Genomic DNA, 22,434 nt, shown 5'->3' on the forward strand with positions numbered 1-22,434 from the left:
CTTTTATCGATAAAAGTGCCTCTAAAAGTGGCTTAATCCAATCAGAAGGCTTATAAGCCACTTTTAAAGGCACTTTTATCAATAAAAGAGGATTCAGAATATGAACCTTTGTGCCTTCCTGTGTATGTTTGTGTTAAGATGTGTTAAACAATTGGAAAGCACCCTATAGATTTTCAGTACTGGCAGTGAATTTTGGAACACAGCCACAATCGATCCCCTGCTGAGAATGCGGCCTATGGTACTGGCAGTTTATATCGGAACATAGCCTCAATCGTACTGTTATGTATTGTGTTGCGTCTTGAATAGCTTGAGAAAAACAGTAATGTAATATAAAAAAGTACTAATTACATATACTGTCATATTTGATATATTTTTATTTCGAAAATATAACATTTTTAATTACATGTCAAGAATATGACTGGATTACTTGCGTTTTGCATAATTTTTTTAATATTATATTGTTTTTTTACTCGGTAAGTATTGAAATTTATACAAAATAATGTCACTGCAAAGAAAAATATATCATTATATTACATAATTTTTTATTTAATAGGATAGTACCAAAATTATTAGCATGGATAGTGAAACGTTGTTATAAAATCCACTTACAAGTAGGCCATATTTCTTTACCTTATTTTAGACTTCGTGATGTCAATATAACTAAAAATGGCTTCACATTGGTGAGTTATTCAAATCATTATAGTACTAAGATATAATATAACAATATAATAATTAATTTTAGCAAGTTGAAGAAATACGCATACGCAGCAGCTTCTTTAGCAGTGATGTAGCAAAATTATTAGCTGTTGTTATGAAAGATGTTAGAATAAATAAAGATGTTCCAGTTCATCCAACTTGTAAGATAAAACAATCTGGCGAACTATTAGATTTTAGAAATAAGAAGATACCTCCAATAATAATCAAATCTGTGCAGGTATTTATTTATACAGAATATATATATATATATATATATATATATATATATATATATATATATATATATATATACATATAGGGTGATTCATTTTAACCTTAACAGACAAATATTTTGAAAAATATGCGAGATACGAAAAAATGTTTCAGACAAAAGTTATATGGTTTTAAAGGAGACATAAGATGGTGTCATTAATTTGACCTTAAATAGTTACTTGAAGGCCACCCTCAATTTTTTAAATGGAATCGCCTATTTTTTATTACATATTCTTGTAGCTTATCTCGAGAGCTTTCCAAAACACTATAATTAAGTTTTTATTAAGTGCTTTCCGAGTTATGAGGCTTGAAATCGTTTCTTAATTTTACATAAACCGTAAAATATCTTGTAAAATATTCATTTTTCGATTATCTTACCTTAATACTTTTATGTACAAAATAATGAGAGGAATTAATTGGTGTAAAGAAAACACATAGGTGTTTCGAAAAAAAAATATGTAAATTGCAATTAACAATTACATATTTTTTCTTAAAAATAACTATGTGTTTTCTTTACACCAATTGATTCTTCTCATTATTTTGTACATAAAAGTATTAAGGTGAGGTAATCGAAAAAAATATTTTACAAAATATTTTACGGTTTATGTAAAATTAAGAAACGATTTCAAGTCTTATAATTCGGAAAGTACTTAAATGAAAGTACTGAAAAGTATTGAAAAGTATTTCGGAAAGTACTGAAAACTAACTTAATTATAGTGTTTTGGAAAGCTCTCGAGATAAGCTACAAGAATATGTAATAAAAAATAGGAGGTTCCGTTTAAAAAATTGAGGGTGACCTTCAAGTAACAATTTAAGGTCAAATTAATGACACCATCTTATGTCTCCTTTAAAACCATATAACTTTTGTCTGAAACATTTTTTCGTATCTCGCATATTCTTCAAAATATTTGCCTGTTAATATTAAAATGAATAATATACACACTCTGTGTGTATATACAGGGTTTTCGAAAAGTCCAGAAACGGTCGAATATCTAAAAAATAAAGCATTTTAGAGAAAAATGTTTCAAATAAAAGTTGTTTGGTCTAAAGAGAGCTATACAATGGTGGCAATGGTTTGACCTTGAATAGTCGCTGGAAGGTCACATGAAGGTTACCTTGAATTTTTCAAATGGAACATCCTATATATTTTTGCACATTCTTGTAGCTCATCTCGGGAGCTTTCCAAAACACTATAATTAAGTTAGTTTTCATTAAGTACTTTCCGAGTTATGAGGCTTGAAATAATTTCTTAATTTTACATAAACCGTAAAATATCTTGTAAAATATTCATTTTTCGATTATCTTACCTTAATACTTTTACGTACAAAATAATGAGAGGAATCAATTGGTGTAAAGAAAACACATAATTGTTTCGAAAAAAAAAATGTAATTGTTAATTGCAAATTACATTTTTTTTTTCGAAACAATTATGTGTTTTTTTTACACCAATTGATTCCTCTCATTATTTTGTACGTAAAAGTATTAAGGTAAGATAATCGAAAAATGAATATTTTACAAGATATTTTACGGTTTATGTAAAATTAAGAAATTATTTCAAGCCTCATAACTCGGAAAGTACTTAATGAAAACTAACTTAATTATAGTGTTTTGGAATGCTCCCGAGGTGAGCTACAAGAATGTGCAAAAATATATAGGGTGTTCCATTTGAAAAATTTAAGGTGACTTTCATGTGACCTTCCAGCGACTATTCAAGGTCAAACCATTGCCACCATTGTATAGCTTTCTTTAAACCAAACAACTTTTATTTGAAACATGTTTCTCTAAAATGCTTTATTTTTTAGATATTCGACCGTTTCCGAACTTTTCAAAAACCCTGTATATATACAGGGTGTTTCATTTTAATCCGACCAGTCGAATATCTCGAAAACCAAGCCCGGGAGAGAAAAATATTTCAGACAAAAGTTGTTTGGTTTCGAGGGGGCCATAAGATGGTATCATTGGTTTGACCTTGAAGAGTCATTTGAAGGTCACGTGAAGGTCACTTCAATTTTTTTAAATGGAACACCCTATATATTTTTGCACACTCTTGTAGCTTATCTCGAGAGCTTTCCAAAACACTATCATTAAGTACCTTTTCGTTAAGTACTTTTTGAGTTATGAGGGTTGAAATAATTTCTTAATTTTACATAAACCGTAAAATATATTGTAAAATATTCACTTTTCGATTATCTTACCTTAATACTTTTATGTACAAAATAATGAGAGGAATCAATTGGTGTAAAAAAAACACATAGTTGTTTTTAAGAAAAAATATGGAATTGTTAATTGCAAATTACATATTTTTTCTTCAAAACAACTATGTGTTTTCTTTACACCAATTGATTCCTCTCATTATTTTGTACGTAAAAGTATTAAGGTAAGATAATCGAAAAATGAATATTTTACTAGATATTTTACGGTTTATGTAGAATTAAGAAATTATTTCAAGCCTCATAACTCAAAAAGTACTTAACGAAAAGGTACTTAATTATAGTGTTTTGGAAAGCTCTCGATGTCAGCTACAAGAATGTGCAAAAATATATAGGGTATTCCATTTAAGAAATTTAAGGTGACCTTTATGTGACCTTCAAATGACTGTTCAAGATCAAATCATTGTCACCATCTTATGGCCCCCTCGAAACCAAACAACTTTTTTCTGAAATATTCTTCTCTCCCGGGCTTGGTTTTCGAGATATTCGACTGGTCGGATTAAAATGAAACACCCTGTATATATATATATATATATATATATATATATATATATATATATATATATATATATATATATATATATATATATATATATATGCATGTATGTGTATACACACATTTTTATATAGAATATATTTATATAAAAAGTTAGAATTTTAATTTTCTATATTATGAAAAACCATATATTAAACATTGTTTATTATATTATAATATAGAATTAACAAATAATATAATGCAAGTTACCTATATAATACAAAATTGTAATATATATATTATTTTGCAACAGTAGTAATAATAATACAGCAGTAACAGTATTATTGGCCGTATTCAGCGGACTGAACCGCTAAGTAGCAATCGAATATGATTGGTTTCTACTTTCAGGTCCGACCAATTAGCGTCGAATTACATCGGAAAATCTAGTAATGTTGCCCAACTGTTGAGTCCGCTGAATGTGGCCATTGTAACAATGGGCCTGTTCTTTTTAGCTGCACTACTGCACTAGTGCAATTAGTTAGAGTGAAAGAAAGTATGTTTGTCTCTTTCTAACTTATTGCACTAGTGCAGCAGTGCAGCTAAAAAGAACAGACCCAATATCATAGGGTCTGTTCTTTTTAGCTGCACTGCTGCACTAGTGCAATAAGTTAGAAAGAGACAAACATACTTTCTTTCACTCTAACTAATTGCACTAGTGCAGTAGTGCAGCTAAAAAGAACAGGCCCATGTACATGTTTCTTGGCTTAGATTTAATTAACTCATATGCAATATTTTCATTGTGAAATTGATATAAAGCCTATAAAAGAATATCAATACTAACAAAATTCAAAATATATCTTTTTTTTTATTAATTTAATTTCTAATAGAATTAAATTAAAAAAGTGTTTGTTTGAAATTGTGCAGATAATTGAGAAATTACTGCCTATTTAAAGCAAAAAATAACTATATAAATTAAATATGGAATTTTATATAATTTATTTTATTTATTTATCAATTCTATATATGACCAATATTCTGGATGAACGAATACTATATAAAGTATAATTACGATGATTTAACATATATATTATTACGTCCCTGATGTTCGTGATCGTCAAATCGGCATCGCAAACGATGAACATCTGGTTGTCAAGGGTTGTTTATAGGAGAAGAACAGCTGGGTCGGAAAATAGCTGTCAAGCTATCCGGACGCGTTTTTACATACGAGCCAATCCGTTGTGTTCTTATTCTGTTATTGTCTGTGTTCTGTGTTGCTGTGTTGTTCATTAAAGTTTCTCGTTATCCTTAAAAGTGTTTATTCATTTGACGCGGTCCGCGACGGCCGATTTCCTTAGTGCGCGTCCTCGATATATATCGAAGTCCTCGCCCCGGGCGTAACTGTGTATATATATATATATATTTAATGTTAGTAATGATATAACATATATATGTTACATTTATGAATGTGTTAAATTATAATTAATTAATAACTTATCTCAATAATATATATATTATTATATATATTATTTGTAACATTTTGTTTTATTGTTTTTATGTAACATTAACAGTGTTTTATAACAGTATTTATAACAGTTCATTGGGATACTTATTATATGAAATATATGGTCATTGTTCATTTCTATTTTAGTTTATGGCTGTATATGTGGAGAATATAAGTTTACTTGTTCTCGGCAATGGCTGGTTAGCTAATGGGAATGCAGAAAGCTTAAGCTTGGATGCCAGTATTGTACATGGTGCATACACACTTTTAGCATCTGCTACCATTGTTGGTGGTACAATGAAATTACTGCAACATGCTTCTGATGCGTGTCTCTCACAAATAACATTTGCTGGAACAATTGAAGCTACTTTTAAAGCTCAAGGAGAACTTTCAGTCGAGGTAGATTATATCAACAGTTGTCTCAATACTTTAATTTATATAAAAAGTATAACCTCTTAACACATAAAATGTATTTTATATCTAATGATAATGTATATGATGATTTTTAATAAGCTTTCTTTGATTATTGATGTTCTAAAAAAATTATATAGGATTTGATTTATAGACATTATGTATTGGAATAATTCAAACTGAAGGATCTGGTGGTACAGGTCTCCTTCAGTTCTTAAGAGATAGAAGAACATTAAATACTGCAACTTATACTTGCAATAATGTAAAAGATAATTCTTCTGATAATTTAATGACTAGATTAGCACCTATTTTGCCCAAAGTAAGTAAATAAGAATTGTGGATAAATAATAATGATAGATATAAATGTAATTACTCTTATTGTAACAAAATGTATTGCTAGAAAGATATTAATAATATTTTTAGGACTTTACATTGAAAATAGGCAATTCATTAATAATAGCTGGTAGGGAGGATAGTAACATGATGGGTTTGGAAGGTACCTTAAGAAGTCTTCAAGTTCATGCAAAGTTTCAAGCTAATAGAACACAATTAAATTTTACTGTAAATTTAGATGGTTTGTGCATACGTGGAAAATTTCCCATTTTAACTCTGCATTCAATGACAATTGATACAAAGGTAAAAATTAAAAGTATATTAATCAAAGTAAATTAAGCGAGAATGTATAATTAAATTATGCTTATTCAATTTTATATTTAGCTAGAAGAAAATATCTTATTTATTGCTATACAACTGAATACTCTTTCAATAATGTATGACCATAAAGATTGGGAATTATTGCTGTATAATAATCAGAATGACATTTCAAAACCTGTTAGCAATATATCATTGAAAAATAGGTTACCAAATTTTGAAATAACATTAAATACTGAGTTATATGATTCTTCATTGAATATAAAATTACCAGATGTACAAGAAGCATCTTGTAGTGTCACACACATGAAATTTTCATTGAATTTATCTGCAGGTGCACTATACTTATTTTTTATTAAATATGAATTAAAATATTAATTCCTGCAATGTAATATTATGTGTTCTATGTCTTTGACAGATAAAACTGAAAATTTGAATACAGAATTAGTCTTAGAGTCTCTGTATTGTACTTTGAATGGCGCCAATAGCAACATCTCTGAAATGTCTCATCAATGGGGGAGTCCACTTTCTATAGGAGTATTGCTAGCAACAACCCGTAATAATGCTATAGGAATTGCAGTTGATGCTCTTATAACCGAGTGGAGTTTAGAACTTGCAAAATTTCTTGAACAAGCTTACAAGTAATAATAAAATATTATGTAATATTAATTACTTAAAAAGGAAAATATGACACAGATAAAAATAATCATAAAAATAATTATAGGTGCTACAAAAAATATCAACAACCAGTGGTGGAAAAAAAAGTTACAATATCATGTAATCCTATCCAATTGAATCTTAAAATAACAAATTGTAATTTATTCTTTATTGCAGAAAATAAGCGTAAGTATATAATAGTATATAATTCTTAAAGATTTTCTTTACATTATGTACATTTGTTTTAGTGTCGATAATGACCCGTTTAGACATAGCTACTTTGGAACAAAACGCAAAGCGATTCGTAGGTGTAGCAGAAGGCATGAGCGCAATAACTCTCAATAGGAATGAGCCGATTATGTGTCAACATGCGCAAACTTTAACTCATCCATTTTTAGCAATCCGAAAGTGCAAAACTGCAATTAATTCTGATGTTGTAAACATTAGTCTTGATGGCACTAATCTAGCATGGACTCCCAATTTACATCTTCGTTTATTGCAAGTCTGGATGGAGTCTAAAGATTTCAGATCTATTGTTATGAAAGAAATTAGCGCAACTCGTATCGAAGGTAAGTATAAAATATCTCCTAAATTATATATATATTCATTTATTGGCCATCTTATTCTTATAATTTTTTTATGTAAAATATTGTGAGGAATCGATTTATAAATAAATTAAGATTTCATTTTAAAAAATGGAAATAATCTTGAAATAATCTTATCCAAGATCAAATGAGTGGTATTATGTTCCTCTCGAAATCACAGAATACAATTTTGTAAATCTAAAATTTTATATGAAACATTTTTTAATGGAAATCTTGATTTTCAAGAAATATCAATGCTTTATTTAAAATTGGATACACACACACACATGCATACATGTACAATATATATGTATATAAATAAAAATACAAAAAACTTGAAAAAATGATTGCAAAAAAATTGAACTATAATCTTTTTATATATCCATGTTATTATTTTCATATAATGTTAAAGATAAATATTTTTTCACAATTTGAAACGCCAACATAATATTTTATGAATAAGAATTTATACACACACATGTGTGTGTATAAATTCTTATTCATGAAATATTATGTTGGCGTTTCAAATTGTGAAAAAATATTTATCTTTAACATTATATGAAAATAATAACATGGATATATAAAAAGATTATAGTTCAATTTTTTTGCAATCATTTTTTCAAGTCTTTTGTATTTTTATTTATAATTTTTGAAATAACTATAATATAATAAAAAATATTTTTGATAAAATAGAATACAGTTCTAAAACTGTATTTCCACTTGTTCAACGGATTATTTCTCAACAATGTTTTGCATATTGATGAGTTGTCAAATTTGATACTGGAGTATTTGATATTAGTTATGAAGAATTTCATCTAACTCTTCTGATTCATTGGTTTAAATTTTAAATTTTTTAATCAATGATCAAGAGTGTCTCAAATGTGCCGAAGAAAAAAATACATTTTTTCTTTTTTTTTGTAGAAGCATATTTACCAAATTTGATTGCAAATTATTAATTAATTTTAGTCAACATCCTGTATTTAAGTGTATAAAATATAATGATTTTTATTTCATTTTTAGAAGTGCATAGAAAGAAACGTGTTCTGGATTTACTAGCCACAGGTGGAATTACTATTTCTATAGACATTTCTACTAAACATTTTTTGATACTAACATCTGATCAATTACGCTGGTCACAAGGCGAATGGAAACTCACCTACATTCGAGTTACCTTAGATATTGCTGATGTAATTATGATCGAAGGTTTCGAGTTAATCAGAGTACTTAATAATGCAGAAGTACGAGCAGAAAGACAAAGCAACGAAGGTTTCATATTGAGTTGGAACGAATGCTGGGCGTTAAACATTGACTCTATTAAAATCCGTTTTCCGTATGAACATCAATTTACAAATGCGATACAGAATGAATTATTTAGCATCAGAAAATGGCTAAAAGAGATTCATTCCTCGAATACGTCTAAACAGGAATCTTTACCCTGTGATTTGATCATCAAGATCAAGGAGTGGACATTCGAACTTAGTGACGATCCATTTGAAGTACGCTTGCGTGACAATTACGAATTATTAGAAGATGAATATAAGGAGAGCTTGAAACGACAAGCGATGTTGGATGCTAAAGTACAAGAACTCTGCCGTGCGCACTTATTGCTTCCCCAAGGTAAAGTCGAGGAATTATATACCAGCTTAAATAAGAAAAATGCAGAAATCTATGTGCAAAGATGGAAGCAAATGCAACGAACAGGACCCGCAAGGACTCGATTATTTGCGTGGACTATGTTGGATCTGGAAATATTTGCTTTAGCTGATCCTTCCATAAACAGCATAGAAAGACAAATAAAAACTCTTAAAGAGATGGATCCGGAAACACCTTGGCCTGAAGATGGTTTAGAATTTAGTACATTATGGATCCGAGGAATTAGTCTAAAATGTGCGGAATGGAAACTTCAGCTTCGCGATTTCCCACAGCCACTGCTTCTAGTGGAATGTCTAAATGTGTGGGGTAAGTTAGCCGGAGCGGAAGCTCTCGCGCCATCGAGAGCTAAGAGAACCGTCAGAATTGAAATCGGTGCACCGTGGGAAGATATTGTGGTAGAAAGGGGAATGACATCTTTAAAGTATTATCACGATCTCAATTGGGACATCGACAAATTTAGATACGCGTTTGGGCCATGCTGGGAACCAGTGATAGCTCAATGCAATCTTAGCTTTGAGAAAATTCTTCATCCATCAAGAGACCCAAGCCCACCATTACCATTCTGGGATAAAATGCGACTAGCCTTTCATGGAAGATTGACTCTTTGCGTGAAACAATTGACAATATTGCTGCATGGTTCTTTGGATCCATATAACACTACAGAAGAAATGGAACTCACATGGACTGGACTAGAGCTTGACTGGACGCAGGGGAAAATCATCATCAAAGGAGATCTTGATGTATACGTGCGTACAGCTAGTAAATATGACGATTGCCGATTATTACATCTACCTAATGTCAGATTGAGTATCAAATTAGCATGGGTATGCTTAGGCGATCCGCGTGATCATCACGCTGCTATACCTTGCGCTCCAGATCGATTACCGGAGTATTCAAGCAATCAAGAACACGACTCGTTCAGAGCGTTTCGCTCTCAGAATCTTAATGTCAGTCTCTCTCTCGAGACCAAGCCAACTGAATCACCTACGCTGGCCAGCGCGCCAACAGCATTACTCTACGGTAGTACGCTGAGATGGTTCGAGAATCTAAAATTAATATTATCAGGCGCAACAAGACCTACGAGAAAAGGTCCATTGTTCAAAAACATCAGGCCTAGAAAGAAACAACTCAGCAGGCACTACAGAAAAGTTCGGCTGACTTTAGCTTTCCATCGTTTCCATGTCAATTATTGGATGTCATTTGCCATGCAACGCGGTTTCGAAGTGACCGGTGGTAGAGTAGCCTGCAGTTCGGAGCATAATCTAGCATTGCATCCAATTGATGACTTATTAATCCATCGCCCACGAGCAGAATGGTCTATTGTATATATGAATTGTGAATTGAGCGATGCCGAGATTTGGCTAAAAAGTGCGCTACAGGAAGATGAAGTAGAGAGTGCATCGTTACGTCAGCCGGTTGAGAAGTGTTACTGCTTGAGCGTAGCACGCGTCAGCTACGGGAGAGAGGCAATGGTTACCGGTGTAAGCGGTGACACACCGATTCATCGATTGGTTGTACACGATCTGCGAGGCGCCTGGACGAAGACTAATCGCGATGTTGCGTTCGCACTCTTTGACTCCTTTATCAAGACTCAGCAACTCAAGAAAAATTTGTCCACCGCAGCACTCAAAGGTTTCCATAGGGACAACAGTTCAACACCTCATAAGAACCGTGCCACCAGATCAACCGTAGTCGATCAACAGAGCACACCCACACAAGTAACACCGTCCACTTCTGTAAAGCCACAGCAAGGCGAGGTGGTAGGAATGCTACAGAGATTAATAGCAGAGGCTGTGAATAAACCTGTGGCTTTTAGTGATGATCTATCAGTGCAGACTAGAGGACAACAACTACGCGGATTAGCGGCGTGCCATCAAGATGATGTCTTGCACAAAAACTGGCTAAGTATATATTTCTTGCCTTATTTATTCGTAAATACTACAAAACGATTCGTATCAAGTGAAGACTTGTATCTTTATTTTACTAATGCAAAAGATAACTTAATAAATAAATTTTTTTAGTCGCTTTGGTGAATAGCCAAGTACTATTGAAAGGCATTGAGACTCGCGGCTATGTTATTCTATCGGCGGCTAAAGCGGAGATACTGCAAAGAGTCCATCATCCAGTTTGGAAGGAACGATCTCTCGTCTCAAAAACAACCTGGGTCGGTTCGTTAGAATGTATGCAATACTATGCTACTGTAAGCGCGAATATCGATGACAATATCGATGATAATATTATGTGGTTGACATTGGATAATATACAGGTATACCTCAAAATATATGAGAAATATATATAGCAGAAATTATTTCACATGTATCACATTTTAGGAGAAAGATTCCACCATCATAGTAGGTTTGCCAGATGTCCCGGCTCTAGTGGGATCTGGTCAGAGCGTCGGTGGAGTAGTTAGTCAAACAGTAGGAGGGGGTGGCGGTCTTCAACATCAATTACAACGTATAGTATCTCGATGTAAATGCGAGTTCTTCTATGTCGGTTATGGTCAAACATTAGACGTAGGCTGTGTGGACCAAGTACCACCTCCACCAAGAGAAGAAGTTAGTCCATGGGAAAGAAAAGATTTAACTGCAGCTGATGCATTCACATTGATGCATCATGATTTGGATGTATGCACCAATTCGTTGCAATATGCAATGATTTTGGACATAGTTAATAACTTATTACTGTACGTGGAGCCAAGACGAAAGGAAGCTTCAGAGAGATTGCAGAGGATGAGATTTCAATTACAATTGCATTCTGTCGAGGATCAGAAAAGACCAATACAGCAATTACAGAACACAGTGCGCGGTTTAGTAGCGAAATTGAGGCGCTTGGAACGTGAGACCTATTTAGTACAGAAGGCACTAGTCGACGAATCGAGCCCAGAATTATTGACGGAAATGGAACGTTTAGAAGCAAATGTTTTTGAATGTAAGGAGCAACTTGGCGCCAAGGCGGAAGAATTGGACGTCATGTTAAATTGTTATAAAGAGACTACTGCACCGGCGGCCGCGTCGGCTACGCTAAAGGACAAACCGGCTGCAGTAGCTAGAGTGGCTGAAATTTGCTTTAAACATGCACAATGGAGACTGACGGACGCAGATGGTCAGCTGGGTATTGCCGACCTTATCTTGACTAATTTCCTTTATACAAAAACTAGCAAAACTGACGACTCGGTAGAACACTTGTTGGAATTGGGATACGTCCGAATGACGAATTTATTACCAAATCAAACTTATACAGAGGTACTTGTACCTACGGAGTTACAGAGTAATATGCCTGTAGATCGGCAAAGAGCTCTTCGAGTCTTCTGTAGAGAAAAAGCGCCAGTAGCGGGGATATCTGTGAAAGAACATTTTGAGATCAATGTGGTGCCTCTTACGATAGGTAAAATATAACTCGATATTATGTAGTTTTATTTTATGTATTGTTATGTATTATTTCTTGTTGTCTTTTTTATTTTATTTAATTACCGTTTTATTTTCATTCTTTTAGCTCTATTTATTTTATTGCCTATCCTATATATAATTTAATTTTTATAAATCATTTGAATGTCCTCCTTGCCCAATTGGAGCGGACAGAATTTATTTTCTTCATTTCACTTTTGATTTTTGGCGTGCTTTGCATTATTATCTTTATTGTAAATTCTTATTTTTTACATATTCCTTTTTCTGTGCATGAAAGTTAACGATAACTTAAAAATTGAAATATTTCTGAGAATTTTCATATTTAACAGTTTAAGCATGCAATATTCTGTTTTGTATCTTAATTGTTCTAATTTAGATCTTTTTTAATTTTATAAGTCATTTTTATAAATCATTCTTATTTGGCTTAATTTATGAAATTGTTTTATTTTTTGTTTAGGTTTGACAAAAAAATTCTTTAATACTATGCTCAAGTTTTGTTTTCCCGAGAGAGATCCGGAAGGCATAGAGGAAACGCCAGCGCCACAACGTGATTCGTCTTTCTATGTTCCTATCGAAAGGAGAGACGATGTGGAGAAAATGAAAGAAAGGGCAGATAAAAACAAATTATTCATATACATTAAGATACCAGAAGTACCTGTACGTGTATCATATAAGGTAACAATGTGTTAATAAGTTAAAAAGAAACATTTTTTTTTCTTGCTTTAATGTAAATTATTTGTTAAGCTTATTGAATTTCATTCTTACAGGGAAACAAGGAAAAAAATCTTGAGGATGTGCGTGATTTTGCATTAGTTATACCAACTTTAGAGTATCATAACGTGACATGGACATGGCTAGATTTGTTGCTAGCTATGAAAAGCGATTCCAGGCGTGTAATACTAAGTCAAGCCATCAAACAAAAATTGCAGATAAAACCGAGAGGGCCGCCAGAGGAATCTGTGCCGCAAGAAGAGGATAAAGCTCGACTTTTATTAGGTACTAGGCATCTTCCTGGAGACGCAAGAAAAAAAAATGTATTTAAATTTAAGTAATTTGTATATATATAGCTTACATGTACTATAGTAATTTATTTATTAATGGCACTGTAATAAATGTTACATACAAACTTATATTTGTTTCTTGTACAAATAAATTGCATAAATGAAAATAATTTTTAGTGCGCGCGCGCACACACACACACACACGGTGTTTCTTAATAAATGCGAAAATTAAGAGGGGTTTTTCATATAAACATTAAAAAGTTCTAATAAAAAATTGAATAAGGGTTGCTAGTTTCATCCCCTTATAACAATACAGGAGGCTGAAAAAAATATTAATAAATAACCTTTTTACTAGTAGAAAATATCCACCTAATTTCATTTCTTTAACTTGTTCCAAATTTGAGAAAAAAATAAAAACCTAATTTTTACCCCCCATTTTTGGAGGAATGTAACACCACAGGGAAGGATGTAGGAGTATATGTTTATATGAAAACCTCCCCTTAGTTTTCGACAAAGAATCATCTAAAATTTTTTGCACTTATTAAGAAACACTGTATATATATATATATATGTGTGTGTGTGTGTGTGTGTGTGTATTTTTTTTCCTGAAATATTAAAAAATATTATGAAGATTTTAATTTCTATTTTTTCTAGACTGCAATTAAAACGACAAGAAAATTGTGACACTAGTATAAAAAAAAATTCTGGAAAAATGTGTAAGAGTTTGCAATTCCTTTTTTGTCATTTTATAACTATTTTTCTATTTTTTTACTATCTTTGTTGTTGAAAATAATCTTATTATGATAATTGTATTACTGAAAAAAGTATGATAATAACAATTCAAAATAAATTTAAAGCCTCTTATAGAAATTTTTTGTATAACATTAAAAGTAAAGAATTGTAAATACCTGTTGTAAAATTTATTTTAGTCAAAGTAACAATTTCACACACATATATATATAAATATATATATATATGCATAAATTTTTAATTAATAAGACTATTAAGAATTATACTGTTTTTGAAATCATAATATGTTGAGGCAGAAATCAATGAGTATTAAAAAATGTTTGTTTAAAATACAACTTTTATTTTAAATTATATTTTTTTAATGAATAGAAGGATTAGCTATATAATTTGAAGTAGAAGTTTTGAAGTTCTCTCTCTTTTTTCTCTCTATATATGTGTATCACTCATGTGTGCGCACTAAAAAAATTCTTCATCTATTGATGTACAGATTATTTGAACAGATAGTTCTCATAGTTCGTTGTTTAAGTTCATACACATTTCAAATATTTACATGTACAAAATTATAGAGTTATTAGAGGTGCTTCTATATTTTTCCTTGCATGTCTCCATGCATTCAAATCTGCCAGAATTCGCCTACCATATGCTGTATGAAGTTCACGAAAAGTTATTTTAGTTCTGGGTATATTCTCTGTCCTACCAGGTGCTGATCTGACACTTTGAGAACGATAATGATAGTCTGATTTATTGAATGGATTATGTCGTTGTCTTGGTGGAGCTTTAGGAGAATGTTGCATTGGTACAGATGTTGTTTCTTCTTCTACAGCATCCAACTGACGTTGTAGTTCTGTCACCATAAGTTTCATATAATCATAACTAGCGCAAGCTAATGCTTTCATCCATTGCTCCATAGATTCCTAGATGTTATTATTAAAGATGAAGCATAAAATATAAACACAAATATAGCATATTAACAACATATATTCACCTGAGATTCTGCTGCTAGAACATAGCTTCTATTATTTAAACCATGAAAGACTATTTTGAAGCCAAATTGCTCTTCATCTTCTGCTAATTCAATTGTACATCCTTCGAGCACAATCATGCCCATTGGTTCTTTGTCACCACGTCGATCAAAGTAGAATAATATATTTCCTTTAAGAACAAACCATCGTCTTTGATATCCGCGATTCATTTCACCACGTTTATTCAACCAGCCTTCACGATCTATTGGTGTTGCAGATGTAGCAAATGCTACCATGTTTTTCTCATTGATTTTCATGACGTTTAGCAATAAATTTTCATGCAATTTCTACTAAATTCGCAATACAATTCCACAATATAAAATAGTCGAATAAATATTAAATTTATTAGTAGATCCACAGCTCGATAAATTTTTCAGATACTGTACAAATGCACACACACTTTTTCTTTTTTTATATTTATACTTTACATGCTACTTATGTAAAGCATAAAAACATTGTAAGTCTTAATATTTTATTAATATAAATACTGTGATATTCATACATTACAATAAGCATTACATTATTTGTAGAATTATAATATTGTATGTAAAATTATATTATATAATTATATTATATAATAATTCTTTTATTTCAAAATTATATGCAAAAATTTGATTAAAATATTAAAAATGTCTATTCACATATGATGTATGTATGTATGTATGTTATATGTATGTGTGTATATATGATGATGATGTATGTATGTATGTGTACACACACCCATACATATATATATGATCATACCAAAGGTTTGTTCTTTATTGCTGCACAAAGTTCATGCTGCACTGCACTGAACTGAACTAATGCAAACTTGCAAACGAGGGCAAACTAAAGGCCCTTTCACAATGTTAGGCAAGAGGCATGGTGGAATAAGTAACAAGGTTTGCGAGGTGTGCTCGTCAAACAGACCAAATTTCGACTCGTTCTGCGCACATATGGCGCTGGAACAAGTGGTCTTCCATGGCCGTGTTCCGAAATTACTACCAGCAGAGAGAAGCCTGAGAGGGGCCACGCTGCCATTTTTCATGGGACGCTTTTTCTACGTCGTACACTAGCGGCGCGTGCATCCATTTTACGCCGCCTGGAACTACATGGCCACATCCACTTTTAGGTGCCGATAAAACAGTCGGTTTTGGTTCATGTCCGTGCTACATCCACAATTTATAGCTCAGAAATAACATCCCGCATATAGACGTAATTAAAATATACTTTGTTAGCTGCGCGATTTCTTTTCCACATTCAAGTACATATTATAAATATCAATATTAATGAGATGCTATTAATGAGAGCTATTAATGAAATAAGTTTGTGTAATATACGTGTGTAGGATATTTTCTCGTGAATATTATTCTCGATAGAAAACAGAAAAGATAAATTATATAAAATTCAATAAATTGAATTTTATTTACTAAAACGATCTTAGAAGAAAGACAATTATAGACCATTTCCAGCCCAGTGAGCAATAAGTTATCAAAAAGAGTTCTAAAAGTACTAAGGTTTAAGAGTTGGACGTCTGAAAACGCCATCTGAATGATAACATAATGATATCAGTAAGTCCTCTAATGCGTCGATTTTAGAGGAAAAAAAGACTTCATATACATGACATCTAAAAGAATACTGTAGCATGACTTCTTATAAATGTCATCTAAAAGAGTACTGCAAAATGACTTCTTTTAAATGTTAAGAAAATGTTACTATTACCCAATAAACACATGATGGTATATTATACGTTTAAATCAAGTATTTACGGGAGGTCTAAATGTGATAGATTTACCCAATAAACACATGATGGAATATTAAACATTTATTAAACGTAAAGTTAGTATAAATGTGGTATAATACCCAGTTCCACAATCCAGTTAACCTGAGTTTAAGTGGCGAATGGACCAATCAGGACCCAGTTTAACGTATTAAACTCGGGTTAACTCGAGTTGTGGAACTGGGCCTAAGTATATCAGATAAACGTTTTAATTTTTATGGTTTTTATACAAACGTATAATATATGATAATGATATCCGTTTTTATTACGTTTGCATAAAACAAAACGGATTTTATGCGTTGAAAAATATTATATAAGAATACGAAAAGAAACGTTTAGTTTCTAGAATGTATCTGCGTCTATTTTATTTCTTAAAATCATATATTTATGTAATCGAAGAAACGTTTATTGAAAACGTATATAATTTATGAGAAAAATCTCATTTATAAATGTTTACAAAATTCTATTCTATAAATGGTATAATCTAAGTCTTAAAAACGTTAATAAATTGTTACACGAATAATATATACACACCTGATTTTACAACTAAAATATTATACGACTAATAAACATATATTATTATTATATATATTTGACCATATTTTGAGTTAAATATATATAATAATAAAATGTTTATTAGTCGTATAATATTTTAGTTGTAAAATCAGGTGTGTATATTATTCGTGCAACAATCTATTAACGTTTTTAAGACTTAGATTATACCATTTATAGAATAGAATTTTGTAAACATTTATAAATGAGATTTTTCTCATAAATTATATACGTTTTCAATAAACGTTTCTTCGATTACATAAATATACGATTTTAAGAAATAAAATAGACGCAGATATATTCTAGAAACTAAACGTTTCTTTTCGTATTCTTATATAATATTTTTAACGCATAAAATCCATTTTGTTTTATGCAAACGTAATAAAAACGGATATCATTATCATATATTATACGATTGTATAAAAACCATAAAAATTAAAACGTTTATCTGATATACTTATACCACATTTATACTAACTTTACGTTTAATAAATGTTTAATATTCCATCATGTGTTTATTGGGTAAAGTCCATATCAGATTACGCCTACGCATTGAAAATTTAAGATTAAAGATTGGAATTTGACAAATCAGAACAAAAGGAACTAAAGTTTCTTTGTCCTGATTAGTCAAATTTCAACTTTAATCTTAAATTTTCAATGCGTAGGCGTAATCTGATATGGACTTTAATTTCAACTTTAATCTTGAATCTTAATCTTCAATGCGTAGTCAGATATGACTTAGGAATTTTTTATTTATAATATTTTTACATATTTTATTATTTGAAAGAATATACTCAATAATATATATATATATATATATATATATATATATATATATATATATATATACACACAACTCTTTTATGATAAATATATAATTTATACATTTATGCATACAAACATTAGAAATTATGTGGTATATATTATTTTTTTTCTTTCATGTATAAAAATATACTTTTATTTTGTTTTTGTAAACATAAAAAAATTGTATTTTTCTTATTATATATTTAAAATTATTTAAAATTATTGCATTCTTATACATATTTTATTGCCATATGTAAAAAATAAAGTTCTGTTACAAACCAAAATAAAGAAAAAGATTATTGCACATATTTAAAAAATAAAATTCTATTATAAGCTGAAAGCTTAAAGAAAAATCCAAAATAAAAAAAAATCAATATAAAGCTTAAAGAAAAATCCAGAATAAAAATCAATATAATTATAATATTTCAAAAAATTTCATTTCTTTTTTTCATGTCGTTTCATAGTTTGACTTATTCGATCTCCAGCATGCTGTAGCCAGTTCTTAATTACAGCTTGAATTTTATGCGATGAAATACTTTTCCCATTAACACTGATGATTACTTCTGAAAAAAATATTTATTAATTATAATTTCGTAATAAAAAAATTTACATATGTAAAATTTACATATATTTTGTGATGCACCAAGAGCATGTTACTCTGCACGAATATACAGGGTGACCCATTTTAACTTAGGCAGCCAAATAACTCGAAAAATAAGCAAGATAGAGAAAAATGTTTTAGACAAAAGTTGTATGGTTTCGAGGGGGCCATAAGATGGTATCATTGGTTTGATCTTGAAGAGTCATTTGAAGGTCACGTGAAGGTCACTTCAATTTTTTTAAATGGAACATCCTATATATTTTTGTACATTCTTGTAGCTCATCTCGAGAGCTTTCCAAAACACTATAATTAAGTACATTTTCGTTAAGTACTTTTTGAGTTATGAGGCTTGAAATAATTTCTTAATTTTACATAAACCGTAAAATATCTTGTAAAATATTCATTTTTCGATTACCTTACCTTAATAGTTTTATGTACAAAATAATGAGAGGAATCAATTGGTGTAAAGAAAACACATAGTTGTTTCGAAGAAAAAATATGTAATTTGCAATTAACAATTCCATATTTTTTCTTAAAAACAACTATGTGTTTTCTTTACACCAATTGATTCCTCTCATTATTTTGTACATAAAAGTATTAAGGTAAGATAATCGAAAAATGAATATTTTACAAGATATTTTACGGTTTATGTAAAATTAAGAAATTATTTCAAGCATCATAACTCAAAAAGTACTTAACGGAAAGGTACTTAATTATAGTGTTTTGGAAAGCTCTCGAAATAAGCTACAAGAATGTACAAAAATATATAGGGTATTCCATTTAAAAAAATTGAAGTGACCTTCACGTGACCTTCAAATGACTCTTCAAGGTCAAACCAATGATACCATCTTATGGCCCCCTCGAAACCATACAACTTTTGTCTAAAACATTTTTCTCTATCTTGCTTATTTTTCGAGTTATTTGGCTGCCTAAGTTAAAATGGGTCACCCTGTATATATATATATATATATTCATTGATTCAGTTATTTTGTTATTCATATTAGTCAGTGTACAGAATAATATGCTCCTGCTGCATGTGTATAGTATCACTAAATATATGTAAATTTTATGCCAATGCTCTACAATGTTCACTGAGTGTTTCTGTTAAAATTCTAGAGCATTAGATGCCAGTCTTGAAAAATCAGATTCAAGTCGCTATTAGTGATGTATTATCACAGTATATACAGTAGCGCAACTCCCTGTCGGCACCTTTGAAGTTTGTGTAGCATAAAATGAAATGCGCATGCGCGAAGTCAGCGAGTATACTAGTACTGCCATCTGTACTTTCCTCTCATTCTCTCCTTTGGTTTTCGTTCTCTTTCTAACACATTATAATATGTAATATAAATTAAATTCAATAAAACTTGAATATATGTACATAAAGAAATTGTGAAAAATATAATACAAAATATATAATGCAAATATATATAAAAAATAGTATATATGACATGATGTGAATATTAATTAACCATTTTATATGTCATATATAACTGATAGCAGAAAAGATATATACTCATAATACTCATATATAATTTATAATATATTTACATATTAATACTTATATATATAATTTTTAATATATTTATATATTAATTGTACATACATATATTCTATATATATATTCAAAAACTTAAAATTAAAAAAAAAAAACATTTAGATTAAGACTACAATCACTTAAATTTTATTATATAAAATATATATATTTATGAGTAAAATGAATAAAAAAACAAGAAATATATATTTGTTAATAATATATATTTATTTATAAACAGTTGTATTTCGTTAAAAATATTTATTTCACAAACAGACATAATCTTGAAACTAAACTTTTTCTCTCTCAAATCATCTGACCATACCTCAGCTACTCGGTCCACTTCAGCATGAATCAGAAAGAGAGAATGAGAGAGTAGAAGAATAGAAACAAGAAAGTGTTTTACATTCAATTAAAATACAAATGTGAAATATGTTATAACATATATGTCATATAAACGTTTGATGTTTACATCATATAAACATCAAACGTTTATATGACATATATGTTATAACGTATTTCACATTTGTATTTTAATTGAATGTAAAACACTTTCTTGTTTCTATTCTTCTACTCTCTCATTTTCTCTTTCTGATTCATGCTGAGGTGGATCGAGTAGCTGAGGTATGGTCAGATGATTGATTTGAGAGAGAAAAAGTTTAGTTTCAAGATTATTTCTGTTTGTGAAATATTTTTAACGAAATACAACTGTTTATAAATAAATATATATTATTAACAAATATATATTTCTTGTTTTTTTATTCATTTTGCTCATAAATATATATATTTTATATAATAAAATTTAAGTGATTGTAGTCTTAATCTAAATGTTTTTTTTTTAATTTTAAGTTTTTGAATATATATATAGAATATACGTATGTACAATTAATATATAAATATATTAAAAATTATATATATAAGTATTAATATGTAAATATATTATAAATTATATATGAGTATTATGAGTATATGGCCGGTATTCATAGTCCGTTCTTATATTTAAGATCGTCTTAAGAACCCATTCAACCAATCAAATAGCTGCAATGCGGTCATGATTGGTTGAATGGGTTCTTAAGACGATCTTAAATATAAGAACGGACTATGAATACCGGCCTATATCTTTTCTGCTATCAGTTATATATGACATATAAAATGTATTATTAATTAATTAATATTCACATCATGTCATATATATATACTATTTTTTATATATATTTGCATTATATATTTTGTATTATATTTTTCACAATTTCTTTATGTACATATATTCAAGTTTTATTGAATTTAATTTATATTACATATTATAATGTGTTAGAAAGAGAATGAAAACCAAAGGAGAGAATGAGAGGAAAGTACAGATGGCAGTACTAGTATACTCGCTGACTTCGCGCATGCGCATTCCATTTTATGCTACACAAAATCGGGAGAGTTGCGCTACTGTATATACTGTGGTATTATCGTATGTGTTTGTAATGTATATAATTCGGACTAATTTAAAAGTTTGAGACAATAAAATCATACCGATAATAACGTCAGCAAATTTCATGCATCTTGTTTCAATCGTGTTTTTCTGTCCTGTCCATGACAGTTTGTAGGCTAAAAGATCAGTTACGGTTAGTTTTAATGCATTTCTCACATGCTGTTCTATTTTTGTCAATTTCTTGACTCACACAAATCTTTTTCTCCACAATATAATAAATAATCTCTCTGGTCCATTCACATGCGGTAGATTGATTATAGGTTATGTGGTTTTTGAGAAACATCTTGCGAAATGATTATTTACTGATAACATTTTCAAGAGAAATTAATGAGATATTTGAAAAGACCTCTTAAAGAGCTTTTCCTTCTAAGACTCTAGAGCCATCTATAAATAGATATCATAAAGAGCTCTTTTAA

General features: G+C 30.1%; 2 protein-coding genes across 4 annotated transcripts; one reads left to right on the plus strand and one right to left on the minus strand.

Annotated features, from left to right (window-relative positions):
• The first annotated feature begins 241 nt into the window (after nt 1–241).
• Nucleotides 242–13,648, plus strand: Hob (bridge-like lipid transfer protein family member hobbit). Of its 3 annotated transcripts, XM_083090138.1 has the most exons (15): nt 242–473; nt 554–680; nt 743–934; nt 5,303–5,554; nt 5,721–5,885; nt 5,990–6,202; nt 6,284–6,551; nt 6,636–6,858; nt 6,942–7,060; nt 7,123–7,443; nt 8,479–11,016; nt 11,133–11,377; nt 11,442–12,498; nt 12,976–13,193; nt 13,286–13,648. In XM_083090138.1, exons 1-15 carry the CDS (start codon nt 415–417, stop codon nt 13,568–13,570), a joined length of 6,282 nt encoding a protein of 2,093 aa, XP_082946264.1. In that variant the 5' UTR covers nt 242–414; the 3' UTR covers nt 13,571–13,648. The 3 variants fall into 3 exon arrangements, with proteins under 3 accessions (XP_082946264.1, XP_082946265.1, XP_082946266.1); XM_083090139.1 differs by lacking the exons at nt 242–473; nt 554–680; nt 743–934 and adding an exon at nt 4,369–5,079; XM_083090140.1 differs by lacking the exons at nt 242–473; nt 554–680; nt 743–934; nt 5,303–5,554 and having other exon boundaries at nt 5,764–5,885; nt 6,009–6,202.
• Nucleotides 13,587–16,257, minus strand: LOC145966218 (sesquipedalian-1). Its single transcript, XM_083090156.1, has 2 exons — nt 15,255–16,257; nt 13,587–15,183 (listed from the first exon to the last, which is right to left on the minus strand). The coding sequence occupies exons 1-2, from the start codon at nt 15,546–15,548 to the stop codon at nt 14,830–14,832; spliced, it is 648 nt and encodes a 215-aa protein (XP_082946282.1). The 5' UTR covers nt 15,549–16,257; the 3' UTR covers nt 13,587–14,829.
• Between the last annotated feature and the right edge of the window lie 6,177 nt (nt 16,258–22,434).

The sequence above is a fragment of the Camponotus vicinus genome, unplaced genomic scaffold (genome assembly GCF_025532165.1).
Source record: "Camponotus vicinus isolate PSW18456_S1 unplaced genomic scaffold, iyCamVici1.0 SCAF_2, whole genome shotgun sequence".
Taxonomy (NCBI): domain Eukaryota; kingdom Metazoa; phylum Arthropoda; class Insecta; order Hymenoptera; family Formicidae; genus Camponotus; species Camponotus vicinus.